Source organism: Onthophagus taurus, chromosome 7 (genome assembly GCF_036711975.1).
Source record: "Onthophagus taurus isolate NC chromosome 7, IU_Otau_3.0, whole genome shotgun sequence".
Taxonomy (NCBI): Eukaryota; Metazoa; Arthropoda; class Insecta; order Coleoptera; family Scarabaeidae; genus Onthophagus; species Onthophagus taurus.
Genome location: NC_091972.1, coordinates 26840294 through 26857861, shown reverse-complemented (window position 1 = coordinate 26857861; position 17568 = coordinate 26840294). Strand labels below are relative to the sequence as shown.

General features: G+C 35.5%; 1 protein-coding gene across 3 annotated transcripts; it reads right to left on the bottom strand.

Annotated features, from left to right (window-relative positions):
* Positions 1-9995: 9995 nt before the first annotated feature.
* On the bottom strand, positions 9996-17568 carry LOC111419069 (protein Nazo-like). 3 transcript variants are annotated; one of them, XR_011641201.1, is made up of 4 exons: positions 17448-17568; positions 10767-10793; positions 10524-10708; positions 9996-10448 (listed from the first exon to the last, which is right to left on the bottom strand). XR_011641201.1 is itself a non-coding variant. In XM_071198205.1 (4 exons), the coding sequence occupies exons 1-4, from the start codon at positions 10897-10899 to the stop codon at positions 10273-10275; spliced, it is 393 nt and encodes a 130-aa protein (XP_071054306.1). In that variant the 5' UTR covers positions 10900-11195; the 3' UTR covers positions 9996-10272. The 3 variants fall into 3 exon arrangements, 1 of the variants encoding a protein (XP_071054306.1); XR_011641202.1 differs by lacking the exon at positions 17448-17568 and adding an exon at positions 10895-10913 and having other exon boundaries at positions 10767-10839; XM_071198205.1 differs by lacking the exon at positions 17448-17568 and adding an exon at positions 10895-11195.

The window sequence follows — 17568 nt, the reverse complement described above, 5'->3', positions numbered from 1 at the left end:
GCTTTTGTTTTGCGATATTTCTCATATCTGTCATAATAAGGGAGGGGGAGGCCAATGCGTTTTCATATGTTTACATTTTAATATCTCCTAGACCATTCAACCGATTTGAATGTTTTCGGTGTTGTTTGAAAGAGCATTTTATGCTCTTTTTAAAGATATTTTCAGTAAGACCGTCTGCTTTAAAACAAATGAGCTAGAGGACGTTATCTGCAGCGATTACATATTTTTGTGATTTTTGAAGAAAAGTTAAATGGAACGATACTATTTACTTCACAGACCCTTAGTCACCTTAAAATTTGCTAAATTTTAGTGAAAACCGCATCTCGATATCGCCACCCGTTCTCGAGTAATAGAAGACAATGTTAAAAACTCGAGTGCCATCAATCGGATTCAGTTACCTCATCGAGAAAAGCAAATCACATTACCATGGTAACTGTAAACATGTCATTTACTAACGCAGAAGCGTATGATAGAGCGTATGATGATTTATTTTCAATGTTTCGAATACGATGCAACTGCATGGCAAAAATGTGCAATGCAATTACGACAAAGAAAGACATTTTTCTCTAGAAGTGTTTTTAAGATTGACTTAGCGATTACGGAAAACTGGCAACGTGTAGCCCATTCAGACATCTCTATGAATTCGTAAATCATATTGGTGCGCAATGTGATCCCACATAATCTGGGAACTCCGAAAACAATTGTCCACAAGAGTTCTCAAGAGAATAATATCTCCACCACGTTGTTTTACATCAGGCCTTAACAGATACCGATTATGATAACAGACTGAACTATTACCATTGACTTTTAAATATGATTTGGGCAAATCCAAACCTTTTATCACAAATGCTATGGATGCATGAAGCATCTGTCCACAAGCTGATGTAAACTTGCATAATATGCATTCTTGGTTCGAGAAAAACCCACATTGCTTTCACCCCTTTATCTATTGGGTAGACTAAACGACCTGACTTTTCAAGAAAAACCAGTAACCAAGGAAAATATGACAAAACACTAAATACCAGTAGAAACGTATCTAGGGCCGAGACTTAAGCAGCGCTTTTTTTTTCGTCGAAACTAGATTAAATAAATGCATCGAGGTTTATGAAAGGCATTTAGCACATTAGTGAGTTATTTTTGCCAAAAATTTAAGTTATTCTAAGTGTTTTGGTTTATTTTGTTTTATTATCATTGTTGATGTTTCATTGATCCGTTGGCTTTTCAACACGCCTCAAAAGTAGTTTTGAAGCAGTTCTAAGCTTGGATAAAGTGTTCTAGAAGGTTCTAGATAATAAAATTATTGTTCTCTCTTATTTGTTTCTTAAGGTAACTTGATCCGATTAAGATATACGAATTTTTAACATTTTCTTTTATAATTCGAGAACGGATGGAGATATCGAGATGCGGTTTTCACTAATATTTAGCAAATTTTATGGTGATTAACGGTCTTTGAAGTAAATAGTACCGTTCCATTTAACTTTTTTTCAAAAATCACAAAAATATGTAACCACTGCAGATAACGCCCTCTAGCTTATTTGTTTTAAACCAAGCGGTCTTTCTGAAAATATCTTTTAAAAGAGCATGAAATGCTCTTTCAAAAAAGACCAAAAATATTCTAATCGGTTGAATGGTCCAGGAGATATTAAAATGTAAACATTTGAAAACGCATTGGCCTCCCCCTCCCTTATTATGACAGATATGAAAAATATTGCAAAACAAAAGCGATGCGGTATTATCCAAGCTACTAAATGATGTTGTCAAAGTTATAGCTCATCGTCTAACTTTCTGAGATAGCGGGAATTTTATGTTTCTCTATGGCAGTTACGCCCCCTAGCGGTCGAATTACGAACTTCAAAATAATTTCCAGCTATTTCTCTTGCCCACTTTGCTTATAACGATTTTTTTCCCAAACCTCTAGGCCTTACCGTTATTGAGATACAGCCGCTCCGTACGCTTAACGGGACACCCTGTAGATAAGGTAAAGTATTCAATTCTGTTGAGCCAGGGTTATTTAGAAAAAAAAAATCAGGGAACCAAATGGTTATTGGTAATGACCAATGGTTATAATTAATAAATCAAAAAATGATTTTTTGCGAAAAGCCGGATACCATATATGCGGTATCCCCTTCGGCCGGATATCCGGCCATTATGGTTATAACTTCTGGTGCATTTCTAAAGTGATACCCTACATTGCCACATTGATGTGATATTTGAATAAAAATGAAATTAATAAGAAAGCTGATAAGATATGTCAACTTATTTGAATTTAAGATACAAAATGAACTTTTTTGATGCTGATTTAACCACGATGCAACTCTAAAAAGAAGATACTTTAATTAATAATTGACGATATTTCCACAAGGATCCTTCAAGAAATGAATTTTATAGCGAATTTTGAAAGTTATCGACGAAAATTGCAACATCGAAAATTTTATCAAAACCTCAAATATTGTTTTCTCAAAAATTAAAGGTTATTTTTCAAAACGGGTTAGTTCATTGAAAAGAGCATACTTTTATTAACACTTTGGGAAATTTTCATACTCATATTTCAAGAAATCGATTTTATATGAATTTTTAAAACTTAATCGGCGAAAATTGCAAAATTCAAAAAATTGTCGATCATTTCAAAAATTTATTTCTCAAAAACTAAAAGTGATTTGTCAAAACGGCTTACTGCATTAATAAGAGGATACTTTAATTAATAATTGGTGATATTTCCACAAGAATCCTTCAAGAAATTAATTTTATAGCGAATTTTGAAAGTTATCGATGAAAATTGCAACATCGAAAATTTTATGAAAACTTCAAATATTGGTTTCTCAAAAACTAAAAGCTATTTTTCAAAACGTGTTGATTCATTGGAAAGAAGACACTTTTATTAACACTTTGAGAAATTTTCATACTCATATTCCAAGAACTGGATTTTATACGAATTTTTAAAACTTAATCGGCGAAAATTGCAAAATTCGAAAAAATTGTCGATCATTTCAAAAATTTATTTCTCAAGAACTGAAAGTGATTTTTCAAAACGGCTTGTTGCATTAAAAAGAGGATATTTTAATTAATAATTGGTGATATTTCCACAAGGATCCTTCAAGAAATTAATTTTATAGCGAATTTTGAAAGTTATCGATGAAAATTGCAGCATCGAAAATTTTTACAAAACTTCAAATATTGTTTTCTCAAAAACTAAAAGTTATTTTTCCAAATCGGTTGGTTGATTGAAAAGAGGACACTTTTATTAACACTTTGGGAATTTATCATACTCATATTCCAAGAAATGGATTTTATACGAATTTTTAAAACTTCAACTTCAAAAACTTCAAAAATGTATTTCTAAAGAACTAAAAGTGATTTTTCAAAACGGCTTTTTGTATTAAAAAGAGGATACCTTAATTAATAATTCCATAACCACACCATAACTTGTTTCTACGTATTCACAACGACTACGGGAAAATGGAAGTTTTAAAAGGAATACTGCTGATAATGGGCGGCCTGTGGAAGTTGCAAATCCCCAAGTAGAAGACGCTGTCCTCAACGAAATTAATGAAAATTCGACCACAAGTACCAGAAAAATTGCTCACAACTTAAACCTGTCTCACTCCACGGCAACTTTTGTGTCCCTACCATATCCAAAGAGTACAAGCCTTATTGCCAAGAGATTTTCCGCCAAGATTCGCTTTTTGCACATAGATGCAAGACAAAATAGCTCAAAATCCTGAGTTTGGAGCCGAAGTTCTGTTTATGAAGCATCTTTTTCGAACGATGGTATTTTCAATTTTCACAATAACCACATATGGGCAGCAGAAAATCCACATGAAATTGCAGAAGGCCATCATCAGCAACAATTTTCCGTAAATGTTTGGGCTGCCATCGTCGGTGATCATTTGATAGGCCTTCATCTTTTACCGAACAGATTATCGACAATTTCTAGAAGAAGTACTGCCAGAACTGCTGGAAGATGTAACGCTTCAAGTAAGACAAAACATATACTTTATGCATGATGGAGCTCCGGCCTACGTTAGTTTGGTTGCTCGCCAATACTTGGACGACGAATACCCAGACGGTTGGATCGGTCGAGGAGGTCCGCACCCTTGGCCACCACGAATCTCCCGAACTTAATTGTTTAGATTTTTTCTTTTGGGGCCATCTGAAAATTGTTGTATCTTGCGACATTATTCGGAACACTCCGGGAATTTTCCTGCGTGTTAGACAGTCAATGGAAACGGCGGACATTTCCAACATTTAATTTGACTGTGTATGATTTGTAATTATTTTTTTTAATTATGCAATTATAAAGTTAACGTTTGCTTTTGTTACTTGTTCTAACGTTTTAGTAAAATAAATTTTTTATTTAAAAAAATTGACCATGTTATTCAACATAACATTTTTCTCGAAAACGGTCAACTTTAGAGCTCATGACCTTCAGTTCCTTTTTTTGTGTAGAAAACATTGGCGGCTCAAATGGGCGTCTTAAAACTGTACTTTTTCCAGTGGCGTAGAAGTTAGGGAGAAAAACAACCACTACCCCTTCAAAATCTTCACCAATTATGACTTTAAAAAAAAATTTTCTTGTACAAAACTTAGCTTATTATGAGTAGAAAATGTTTACAAAAATGCTGTTTTCTGTACGATAAACGGTTCCGGAGATATTCGCAAAAAACAAATTTTTTTTTATTAAATTTCAACACCCTGTATCTCGAAAATGGTGCATTTTAGAGGGTAAGTTGATAGAAACTCTTTTTCACTTTTTTGGACAAGCTATCACATCCTGAAGTCCTGCGCATATATTATGAAACACCCTGTATATAAATGTGATAAGATATACATAAGAATAGCAAGGGAACGCAATAGCTACAAAAAATGAATAAAAATAGACTGGGGATCAATCAAAGAAATCAAGGTGACTGCAGGGCGACAGTCCTAATCCATGTCTTTGTATTTACGCGTGAATTCATGAAATATATCGATTTTTTAATTTGTTATGATTGTTATTTAAATCTTAATGTCGAGTTACACCATTTTCATTCTTTAATATTTGACGTTATGCCCGACGTCTTTGTTTTCACTAAAACGAAACGGTCGCTGCACTTATTTCAATAAATAATTTCATCATAAAGGTACTGTGTTACATTTAAACACAAATAATTTTGTTTTTTAGAAAAGTGATCTGGAATCAGTCATGAAGAAGAGATTTATGAGTGCGGGAAGTTAGCCCCCCATTTTTTGATTTTTAAATTTTTTATTGTTCTAGATTGTTCTAGAGTTGTTCTACATTGTTCTAAAGCGGCAAATCGAAAAAATCAAAACTCCGCGAGAAAACCGTAAAAACAGGATTTTTGACTAGCCCTCCATTTTTGGAAAAATCTAATTTTCTTTGTTGTTCTGGGTTGTTCTAGTTATTGTTCTAGAAAATCAAAATTATGGGATACAGCATTACGAAGTTATAACTAAAAATAGATTTGGCCGCCGAAATGTCTAGTTGATTGCTGTGACCATAGTTTTTCTATTATCAATTCCATATTACAAATATATACTTATTATAGCTAACGCAATCTGGAACAGCTAATATTTTCACTAGAACAACTCTCTAAAGGGCACTTTACTCTTTGAAAATTAAAGTTTTTGGAAGTTTTAGTCAGTAATTCTTGTGCCAGCGGTTTTATATTACACAATAACAATTAAAAAACATAGACCAATCTAAAATAACACAAACTTTGCCGATTCAAATTGTTCTAGATGTGTTTTACGTTTAATACGGACATTAATTTTGCAAAATCACATATTTTTTGTTGCTCTAAATTGTTCTTGTTGTTCTAGGTACTTAAAATGTTTATTTAATCACTGCGGCTTTAGTTCTTTTAATCGACAGGTTTTGTTGAATCAGTGAACCCAACCTTTAATATAATAATAGTTTTAAAAAATTAAAAAATATGGAATAATCTGGCCATCTAATATCCTAAAAATCACCTTTCTCTTTAAACTTATAATAATAAAACATAAGTTGCGATTTAAAGTGTATTTTATTTTGTAAAACAAAGTAATAAATTAATAAATAAACTAAACTAACAAAAGTAGGTTAGGCTGCCAAAATATCTAGTTGATTGCTGTGACCATAGTTTTTCTATTTTCAGTTCCATATCACATATACAGGGTGATTTATAACATACGGAGGAGACTAAATGGGTAGGTACTTGAGGTCAAATTGAAGAGATTTTCTTAATAATGTTTTGTTAAAATCTTAATAGTTACATAGATATCGCATGTTAATTTTTTAAATAAGTTAGCGTCAACTTTTGAGAACCGCTGATATTCAGTAAAGAACAATTAAAATACTTGTCAACGCCATCCTCATTTTTGAAGGAGGTGTCAAAGTAGACAATTTAATTGTTTAGTTTTAATACGTAATTTATGAAAAGAAATAATAGATGTTAATTTATGAAACGGATAATAATAATGTTTTAAATGCAAAATTACAAAATCTCTAAAACAAGAAAATAACATAATAATAATAGTAATAATCTCTTTATAAGATATGTTCAAAGTGCTGTCCTTGCATTTCGACGGACAACTGCGCACGACGAATCCAATTTAACGATAATCGTGGAAATCGTGGACGTATGTCCTCTGTAGCGGCAGTGATGCGATGTCGTAGTTCGTCGATTGTATTAACCTCGGTGGCATATACTCTATCCTTCATGAATCCCCATGAAAAAAAGTCCAATGGGTTAAGATCGGGACTACGTGGTGGCCATGGAATAAGTCCACCTCGACCAATCCATTTTTGCCAAAAAGCATTATCGAGGAAATCTCGTACATTACGACTAAAATGTGCAGGACAACTGTCGTGCATAAACCACATCTCACGTCGCATAAGTAGCGGAATATCTTCCAGGAGTACTGGCAGATTTTCTTGTAAAAACTGTAAATAAGAAGTTCCATTAAGAGTTCCTGGTAATTCGAAAGGTCCTATTAACGTATTGTTCACAATTCCCGCCCATAGATTCACTCTGAATCGTTGTTGAAAAGAGCCCTGACGAATAACGTGTGGATTTTCGTCCGACCACACATGGGAATTGTGAACATTTAGAACACCATTTCTGGTAAAACAGCATTCATCCGTTACCAGTATACTGTCCGCAAAATCTGCTTCTCTGTTGGTACGATTTAGTAGCCACTCGCAAAATTGCAACCGCAAAGGATAGTCAGCGGGAGTCAGTCTTTGCACTTTTTGAAAATGATAGGGTTACTTTTCAACGTACGCCAACAAAATTCTGGGATACCTCGAGTTGGTGAGAAATTTGACTCGTGCTTCGATCCGCTTCCACAATTTCTAGAATTTCTTCTTCCACATTCACTCCATGTCTGTTTAGTCTACCGCCACCAAGACCTTTCTTAGGTTGCAAATTTCCTGTCTCTCTTCCCCGCTGGATTAACCGAAGAAAAGTGTTTTCAAAAGGGATCTGTCGATTTGGATATCGTTCTAAATACAGACGTCTTGCCTGTGCAGCGTTTTCTCCAGCAGCTCCATAAATAATAAGCATATCTACGTATTCTTCGTTACTGTACATTACCATTGTATTTTTTGATTAGTAAAAATTCTAATTTTGACGTTAAATGACATTGATTATTAAAATTAAATGACATGTCCGTTGCTAGGTAACGAAGTCAACTGGATTGACAGCAATAAAAACATGCTATCAGCGGTTCTCAAAAAACAAACACCAGTTTTTGAGTGACTTAACAAATTTTTAAATAGCCGTAACTGCCATATTACAAAGATTTTATTATTGGTGCTAATCAGGCATTGCTTAAGTAACCCCGAAATATTCGCAGTTTGAATTTAAACGTAGTGTAATACCGTATATCGTAAGAAATGCTGGGCAATTAATTCAACTTTAATGCTCTATATCTTTGTGATTATTACGTTGTAGTCAAAACATTATTAAGAAAATATCTTCAGTTTGGCCCCTAGTACTTGCTCTTTTAATCTGCTCCGTATGTTATAAATCACCCTGTATATACTTATTATACCTAAGCAATCTGGTAGTATTTTGCTAATATTTTCACTAGAACAACTCTATAAAGAACACTTTACTTTTTAAAAATTAAAATTTTTGGAAGTTTCAGTTAGTAATTCTTTCATAAGTTCATAAGTAAGTTTCATTAAAATCTATTTCAATAAATGAAATTGCGGATTCGATAGTATATTTCATAGTTAGCATTAGCATTGCATTTTTCATAGCATTTGCCCGTACACACCATTTAGAAATCATGTTGAGAATATTTGCACAGATTGCTTTTGTTTCCTAAAATTATTTTTAAAAACCGGTTCTAGTAAAGTAACATATAAAAAAAGAGCTGAACTATTAACAGGAATAAATTATTTTGGAAGCCAGAATATTGCTGGCGTGATAATAGTGAATGCTATTTCAAATATTGCGTTTCTTTGCACACAACTATTTAAAGAAGAATTTAGTTATTGTAGGACTAAAAACTCCAATAATTGTTTAAACGTTACTTTCCATAAAAACATAATTTTATCAATCGACATTGACATCGTAACAATATTTGGCTATGCGCAGCTAAAGCAAGTAATAGAAAACTACATGCAAACTCTAAGCAACAATTGCAAGAAAATGTGGTCTGTTTATAGAAACAACGAATAGAGAGAACAATAAAACAAAATTGAGTGATTACGCACGCAATTTGTCTTTGTCATGTCAATTTGAAATGTTTGAATGAGGTAGGGCACTCACTACCCGGCATTTGTGCCCAACAATGCCAATTGGATATTATTTAATGACTTACGAAAAAAATCCGTACAAGTTGAAAAAGCTACTTAAATAAACGCACAAATGTGCATATATATTTATAAATGATCAAAGTATGTAACCGTGTTATTCCATGATATTAGTTTATTTACATAATTTAGTTTATTTAGTTATAGTTTACCTTAGAATAAGTTATTGTACTGATCGAATAGATATTGTTTTATTTGTTAGTTTAGTTTATTTATTAATTTATTACTTAGTTTATACAAAATAAAATACACTTTAAATCGCATCTTATGTTTTACTATTATAAGTTTAAAGAGAAAGGTGAAACTTGTGATTTTTAGAAAATTAGGATGGTCAGATTATTCCATATTTTTTTAGTTTTTTAAAACTATTATTATATTAAAGATTGGGTTCACTGATTCAACAAAACCTGTCCGATATCACAACAACTGAAATTTAAGGCTTTTCTAGTGAAAATAACAGCTGTTCTGAATTGTTTTAATTGTTGTAAGTACTAATTTTTAATATGAAAGCACCTAGAACAACAAGAACAATTTAGAGCAACAAAAAATATGTGATTTTGCAAAATTAATGTCCGTGTTAAACGTAAAACACATCTGGAGCAATTGGAATCCGCAAAGTTTGAGTTATTTTAGATTGTTCTATGTTTTTTAATTCTTATTGTGTAATATAAAACCGCTGACACAAGAATTACTGACTGAAACTTCCAAAAACTTTAATTTTCAAAGAGTAAAGTGCCCTTTAAAGAGTTATTCAAGTGAAAATAATAGCTGTTCCAGATTGCGTTAGCTATAATAAGTATATATTTGTAATATGGAATTGATAATAGAAAAACTACGGTCACAGCAATCAACTAGACATTTCGGCGGCCAAACCTATTGTTAGTTATAACTTCGTAATGCTGTATCCCATAATTTTGATTTTCTAGAACAATAACTAGAACAACCCAGAACAACAAAGAAAATTAGATTTTTCCAAAAATGGGGGGCTAGTAAAAAAACCTGTTTTTTCGGTTTTCTCGCGGAGTTTTTATTTTTTCGATTTGCCGCTTTGGAACAATGTAGAACAACTCTAGAACAATCTAGAACAATAAAAAATTTAAAAATCAAAAAATGGGGGGCTAACTTCCCGCATTCGAGATTTATAGTCATTAATGATAATAATAATTATCTATGTTTAATGAATCTTTTAATATTTAGTTATAAGTGGTTTTATTTTTTGCCTTTCCACATGTTTGTGATTTATTCATCTTAAAAATTGAAAAAAAAATCCATAATTAATTAACAACGTAACTATGCATTTTTATATCATTTTTACCACATAAAATATATACCTATAAAACCTAAACTAATGGAGATACAATCCTTTACCTTTAAGGTACAGATATATACACATATTTAATAAAAAGACTTTCATAATTACTCACACATTTTATGTGAAAATAAGTAAACATAATTGTCAGGCGTTTACATTAATATGTTATTGAACGAAAATTTAATAACAAAATTAGCAATGGCCTTAGATCTTCTATACGTATGTTTTTAACAAGATGTTTTGCAGCTGAAGCTAAATTTTCAATAATGTCAGCTAAAACTTTACAATATCCCAGTCCTATAGCAGCTGCTGCACAAGATCCAACAATACCACCTAAAAAATAGGAAATGGGAAGTTAGGAAATAAATTTTTAATAAAAATAATTAAGATAATAAAATGATTAATTACCTATTGCTAAACATATTGGTCCACCAAGTAATCCCCCAAAGAGTGCACTAATTGCAGGCAAAGCTGCTTCTTTTAATGCTTTGAGCACAGCTACAAAGAATTCCGCTGCTTGAGATGAAAGTTTCATTAAAAAATTTTGAATTGATGGAGTTTGTAAATTCATCTTGAAAAATAATGTTGTTGATCTAAACAGTAAACAAAATATTTTTAAATCATTAACATTATATTTGCATGAGAACTTACCGCCTCCTGTTGGATAGAACGTTAGATCTAAAATAAAGAGGAAAGCTATAGAACTGTATTACGACGCTACAATCTATAAATAGGGTGAGAGAGGCAAGTACAGATGTTTCATAAAACAATGGACTTACGTCATCTTAAATTTTATGAATATGGGTGATTATTTATTTTTATCTGGTGGGCGCTGGTTAACAACAAAATCTTGGTTTTACGTTTCCATAAACTTTATTATTAATTACACTTAAACTATACATATAAATTGCGATTAGTTATATAGGGAGCCTTGCTCCGCGTGTATTGAAGGGGTACTGTTTCGGTGGGTGTTAAATCGAAGACTGAATAACTGATACGAGTTGAGCTCGCAGGCTCCTTCTTTATTTTAGGTCATAACTAAAAACCCTTACCTAAACACCGAAATATGCACCTCAACGCATTCCCACACTTAACTCAACCCAATAAATAATACAATAAAAAACCCTAATCTCGCGACTGGAGACACTTCAAATCCAGACTAAACAAATGAGGCGATACAAATAAATCTAATATGAACGAACTAATATAATATAAATCTATCAAATCTAATATAAATTAACCAATGTAATATAAAATCTAACATGCTCCCCGCCTTGAAAGAACTACCTTTCAACAAATAATAACACAAATTCACAATAAGGACTCAACATCAAATGTATGAAAAAAAAAATGGAAAAATTAAATTTACACGACTGATCGTGAGTGATTAATCGCGCACACACAATTCACGCAATCACAAGCAATCACATTAATGAAACACAAGACTGCCATCCCACTGGCAGTGGACACAGTCTGACCGTGGCCCTTTTGACGCTCCCATTTTGTGTGCGTAGCGTGGCCACTCGTGCGACTCCATCCTTACCGCAGTGCAATTCTATAATTCGGCCAGTAAGCCACTTTAAGACAGGCAAATTATCTTCCTTTATTAATGCCAATTGGCCCACCTTTAGGTTAGCGTCACCCGTTGACCACTTGTGGCGACTCTGCAGTCCAAAAATGTTGTTGAATTTGCTGTACACGTTGGAATTGGGATAAGCGGTTTTCACTGATGTGACTCAAGCTCGGATCTGGTGGCGACGTAAGTTTTCTACCAATTAGGAAGTGTGCCGGGGTTAAAGGAGTCGTATCGTTGGGATCGGTGGATAATTGGGTTAATGGCCGGGAATTTAGGATGGCCTCAATCTGAACAAGCAAGGTATAAAAATTTTCGTACGTGAACGAGGCATTGCCGGCAACTCGCCGCAAATGAAATTTGACCGACTTAACACCGGCTTCCCATAATCCGCCAAAGTGTGGCGAGTTAGGTGGAATAAACGACCAACCAATCGAAGCGTTTTCAATCAGAGTTTTGAGTTCGCTAGAGTTGTCAATCAAAAACTGACTTAGCTCCTGTAATTAACGATTACCACCAACGAAGTTAGTTCCGTTATCGGAGAACATTCGATTCGGTTTCCCGCGCCTAGCTGAAAACCGCCGAAGAGCGGCAATAAAACACTCTGTAGTAAGTTCGGTTACCAATTCTAGGTGTATAGCGCGTGTGGTAAAGCAAACAAATAGACAAACATACGCCTTGGATAATTTTGCTCCTCGCCCTTTTTTGTCCTTTAGCAGGAACGGTCCCGCGTAATCTACGCCTGTAGTATAAAAGGGCGGCGCCGGTGTTACTCGCTCACGTGGCAAGTTCCCCATTACCGGTTGCTTGGCGCGCGGATTTGCCCTGTAGCAACGTATACAGTTATGGACTATCGACTTGGCTAAATTACGCCCCCCAATTGGCCAAAACCGATCGCGAATGCAAGCCAACAAATGCTGCGGACCAACATGTAATAGCTGTCTATGTTCCATCTCAAATAGCAATCTTGCGAACGCATGTTTACAAGAAATCACCATGGGAAATTTCTTATCGAATTCGTAATCCGCATTTCCCAATCTACCGCCAACACGCATAATCTCATTTTTATCTAGAAATACGTTTAATTTCGCTAATTTACTATTTTTTTGAATATCTTTATTACTCTTTAACGCCCTTATCTCCTCAGCGAAGGAGTCTCTTTGACTGATCTTAACAATAAATTTAAGCGATTGTTCCAATTCGGTTTTATCTAGCGGTTCCGTGTTACGTATTGCTTTCCTATAACAATTATGACCAAATCGAAATACATACGCGATCACACGCTGCAAACGGATTAACGATGAAAATCGAGAAAAGGATAAAAGATGATCATCCGTCGTCGTAACCGCTGAGAACAGTTTTCTCATTTCTGGTAGCGACTCGTTACGAAAATTTCTAACAGGCCACGCGTTGTCTGTTTCTCTTAACCATTGGGGCCCAGTCCAATACAATTCTAAACCGGACAATTCCGAGACGTTCACCCCTCTCGAGACCGGATCAGCGGGATTATCACGCGTGGGTACATACCTCCAATCACCAATTCGCGATTTCTCCAATATTCGCGAAATTCGGTTACCCACGAACATTTGTAATTTGGTTAAATCGGTCGACAACCACCCCAGGACCACACTGGAGTCGGTCCAATAAACTGTTCGCGTAATATCAATACCCAATGCCGTCTTTACCTTAGCTACCAATTCGGTAAGTAGCAATGCACCCATTAATTCCAAACGCGGAACCGTAACCCGTTTTAGCGGCGCCACTCTGGATTTGGCACAAGTCAATCTTATCAAAACCTCTCCGTCGTTTCCGATAGTCCGAAGGTACACGCACGCTCCATAAGCCTTTGTTGACGAATCTGAGAAACCGTGCATTTCGAATGTGGAGGGATTTTTCAGCGATATATGGCGCGGACAATTGATTAAATGTAAATCCTTCAAACTGTTGCTAAACCGAAGCCAACTTGTGTAAATGTGATTGGGAAGTGCTTCGTCCCACCCCAACCCGGACTCCCAAATTTCCTGTAAGATTATTTTCGCCGTAATAATCACAGGGCTTAATAAACCGAGCGGATCGAATATTTGGGCTATTTTCGAAAGAACCGTGCGCTTAGTAATATGACTGGTTGAATTTTCCTTCATTTTATAACGAAAACAATCTTTAGTGGGGTCCCATAATAAACCTAACGTCCGAGTGTTTTCATTTTTTCCCAAATCAAGCACTTCTGAAAGCTCTGTAGACTGAGTACCCTGAACATCGCGTAATATCTCTGGATCGTTCGAAATCCACTTGTGTAAGTTAAATCCTCCGCCGTTCAACACAATTTTTACATTTTCGCCAAACGAGTAACTTCGGTCAACGAATTTGCTCCCGTCAACAAATCATCTACGTAAAAATGTGAATTAATAACATCCGCGATGACCGGGTCCGCGCATTCTGAACTTAATTGTTTTAAACACCGAGTCGCTAGATAACTAGCCGAAGACGTTCCATATGTTATCGTTAATAACTCGTACGTATCGACGGGTGAATCTTCCGAATCGCGCCATAATATGCGCTGAAATTTCGTCTGCTCAGGATTGATTAGACAGGCACGGTACATTTTTTGAATATCCGCGGTAACCACGTACGCGTACTTCCGAAAACGTATTAAGGCGCTAAACAGGTCAGGCTGTAATATGGGTCCCACCACCTGACAATCATTAAGTGAATATCCCGTTGATGTGGGACATGATGCATCGAAGACGACCCTTAACTTTGTAGTGGCACTATTTTCATTTAATACTCCGTGGTGTGGTATATAATAACCCTCGCGCGTGTCGACAACCTTTTTCATATGACCTAACTCCAAATACTCTCGCATAAATGCATGGTATCGCTCACCGAATTCGCGATTTCGTTTGCATTTTCGCTCGATACCCATTAAACGATTTTCAGCGGTTTTATACGATTCGCCCAACCGATCTAAACTTTCCTTTAGCGGTATCGAAACAATGAATCGTCCGTCTTCTGCACGTTTAGTGGTTTTGTTAAAATGATTTTCGCAAAATGTTTCATTTTTCGATGAGTGAACTAACCCTTCAATCTCCTCGATTTCCCAAAACCGCGCCAACTGCTTGTTTATTACGGAATTGTCATCCTTACAAATTAAATTGCACCGCACCGAATGTGCCGCGCTCGCTTGTATCGGCCCCGAAACGATCCACCCCAAACGGGTGTTTTGCATGATAGGCCCTTTTGCAAGTTTGATTTGCCCGACGCATAACAAATTCCAAAAATAATCAGCCCCGATCAGCATATCTATCTTATCGGATTTATTGAACAAGGGATCCGCCAAGCGAATGTGTGTAGGTATTCTTAAAGTGTTTGCGTTTATTTTAAAATTGGGTAAATCATTCGCGATTGTTGTTACAACCAAACAATTAACCTTAAGTGAAAAATCCGTGCAGTGTGAATGTATTCGCAATGAACAAGAACTCGTTATTGTTGACTGTGTTTGATTTATTGTTGCTACATTAACGTTTGTTGCTGTTCTAGACAATCTTAACCGCTTGCAAGCTTCTACCGAAAGAAAACTACTTTGACTGCCCGGATCCAAGAGTGCGCGTAATGAATGTTTTTTGTTATGTCTGTCGAATGCGTGAACAGTTACGGTGGAGAGTAAGATGTTTGAATGATTTGCATGCTGTGCGAAATTTAGACTGTGTGCTTGGGTGGATGTCGTTGGTTGTGGTGGTGAATCTGAGCGATCGTGCGTCAAATGAAGTAAGGTATGATGACGAGAATTACACCGTTTACAAGAGCTCGAACGGCATTGTTTAACAAAATGTCCCGACCGAAGACAATTCATACACACCTTTAATTGTTTGACCCGGTCTATACGGCCCTGAACTGTAAGTTTAGTGAAATTTGAACATTCCTGTATGTAATGTTCCCCATTGCAGTTTACACAACGCTTAACACCCGAATTAGCAACCAAAAACATTTTTGATTTCGGTTTTGATTTATCGATTATCCGCTTACCCGAACCGTTTTCCAAAGTTTCCAATAAATCAGCGCGTTCTTTCAAAAACCCTAACAAATTTTCTAAATTCGCTTTCTTTAAACCGGACTTTTTTCTTTCCCACTCCCGATTGGAATCAGCGTCCAATTTCGACACGGCTAAATAAATAAGTAGCGTGTCCCAATTATCCGTAGGTTCATTTAGTGCAGCTAATGCGCGCAGATGTTTACGAAAGTCGTCAATAAAACTTCGAATCTGCTGTGGATTATCACCCGAAACCCCTTCAATTTCGAACAATGCCTTAACGTGATTATGAATTAATATCCGCGGGTTATCATAACGCTCGCGAATCAACCCCCAAGCGACTTCATAGTTAGAATTTGTCAATTCTAAGCTTTCGATAACCTGACGAGCATTACCGGTCAGTGCCGACAGTAAGTAATGAAATTTTTGAATGTCGTTGATCATTGGGTTGTTATGAATTAACGATTCGAAAATGTCTCTAAACCCTAGCCATGCGTCGTAACCACCGTCAAACTTTGGTAAATCTATAACCGGTAGCTTTACATGTTGATCCGGGGAAGGTCCTACAATGAACGACGAATCGGCGCATATATTTCTATTTGTCAAAATTCGCTTAGCTTTAGCCGTATTCTCGTAAAAACTCGCCTCGAATGTCTCCCTCTCCGCGTTTTGTGACTCGCCATCAACGCTTAACAAATCTATTTCACCCTGAATTTCCTCGAACTCATCGATAAGATTAATTGCCCGATTGTATCTTTGTTCTAACTCTAACGAAAGTTCCTGATTAATACCGCTTTCTCTGATATTTGATTCAAATTTTATTACAAATTTCGCAAAATTCGTGAGTTTGCCCTTGACAATACCTCGTTTTTTAGTTAAATTTTCTGACTGACTCATGATCGCGATTGACAAGTTTCAGATTGAGAACGATAAAGGAGAAAGCAAAGGGACTTACGGTACTTGTTTCAATGGCGTTGGTCGCTTCCAGTACGTGATGGACGAATTTCTTCTATCTCGAATTTGTTGAGAGTTGCATGAAGTGGAAATTCGGTCTTCGAACACTCCTGGCGAATGTTCTCCAAAAAGCTGCGAAACTGGCGGGCCAACGTTGTCGAATTTAATTTAATTTTACACGCCGCATCAAGGAACCGAAGACACTTAAATCTTCTTATATTTTCCCTATCCGGCTCGAAGGACCATTTCTGATTATTTATTTTTATCTGGTGGGCGCTGGTTAACAACAAAATCTTGGTTTTACGTTTCCATAAACTTTATTATTAATTACACTTAAACTATACATATAAATTGCGATTAGTTATATAGGGAGCCTTGCTCCGCGTGTATTGAAGGGGTACTGTTTCGGTGGGTGTTAAATCGAAGACTGAATAACTGATACGAGTTGAGCTCGCAGGCTCCTTCTTTATTTTAGGTCATAACTAAAAACCCTTACCTAAACACCGAAATATGCACCTCAACGCATTCCCACACTTAACTCAACCCAATAAATAATACAATAAAAAACCCTAATCTCGCGACTGGAGACACTTCAAATCCAGACTAAACAAATGAGGCGATACAAATAAATCTAATATGAACGAACTAATATAATATAAATCTATCAAATCTAATATAAATTAACCAATGTAATATAAAATCTAACAATGGGTAACCCCCCAAAAACGCAACGAATTTATGATTTATTTGAGTTGTTTCAAAAATTGTCTACCCTCACCTTTTTTGCAATTTGGTATAAATATTCCTTAATGTCGTTTAATTTCATAAATTAATTTTGTCTCATATGGACAAAAGCCCATACGAAGGTAAGAAACGTTGCTTTGAGGTCTGTCAAAGCT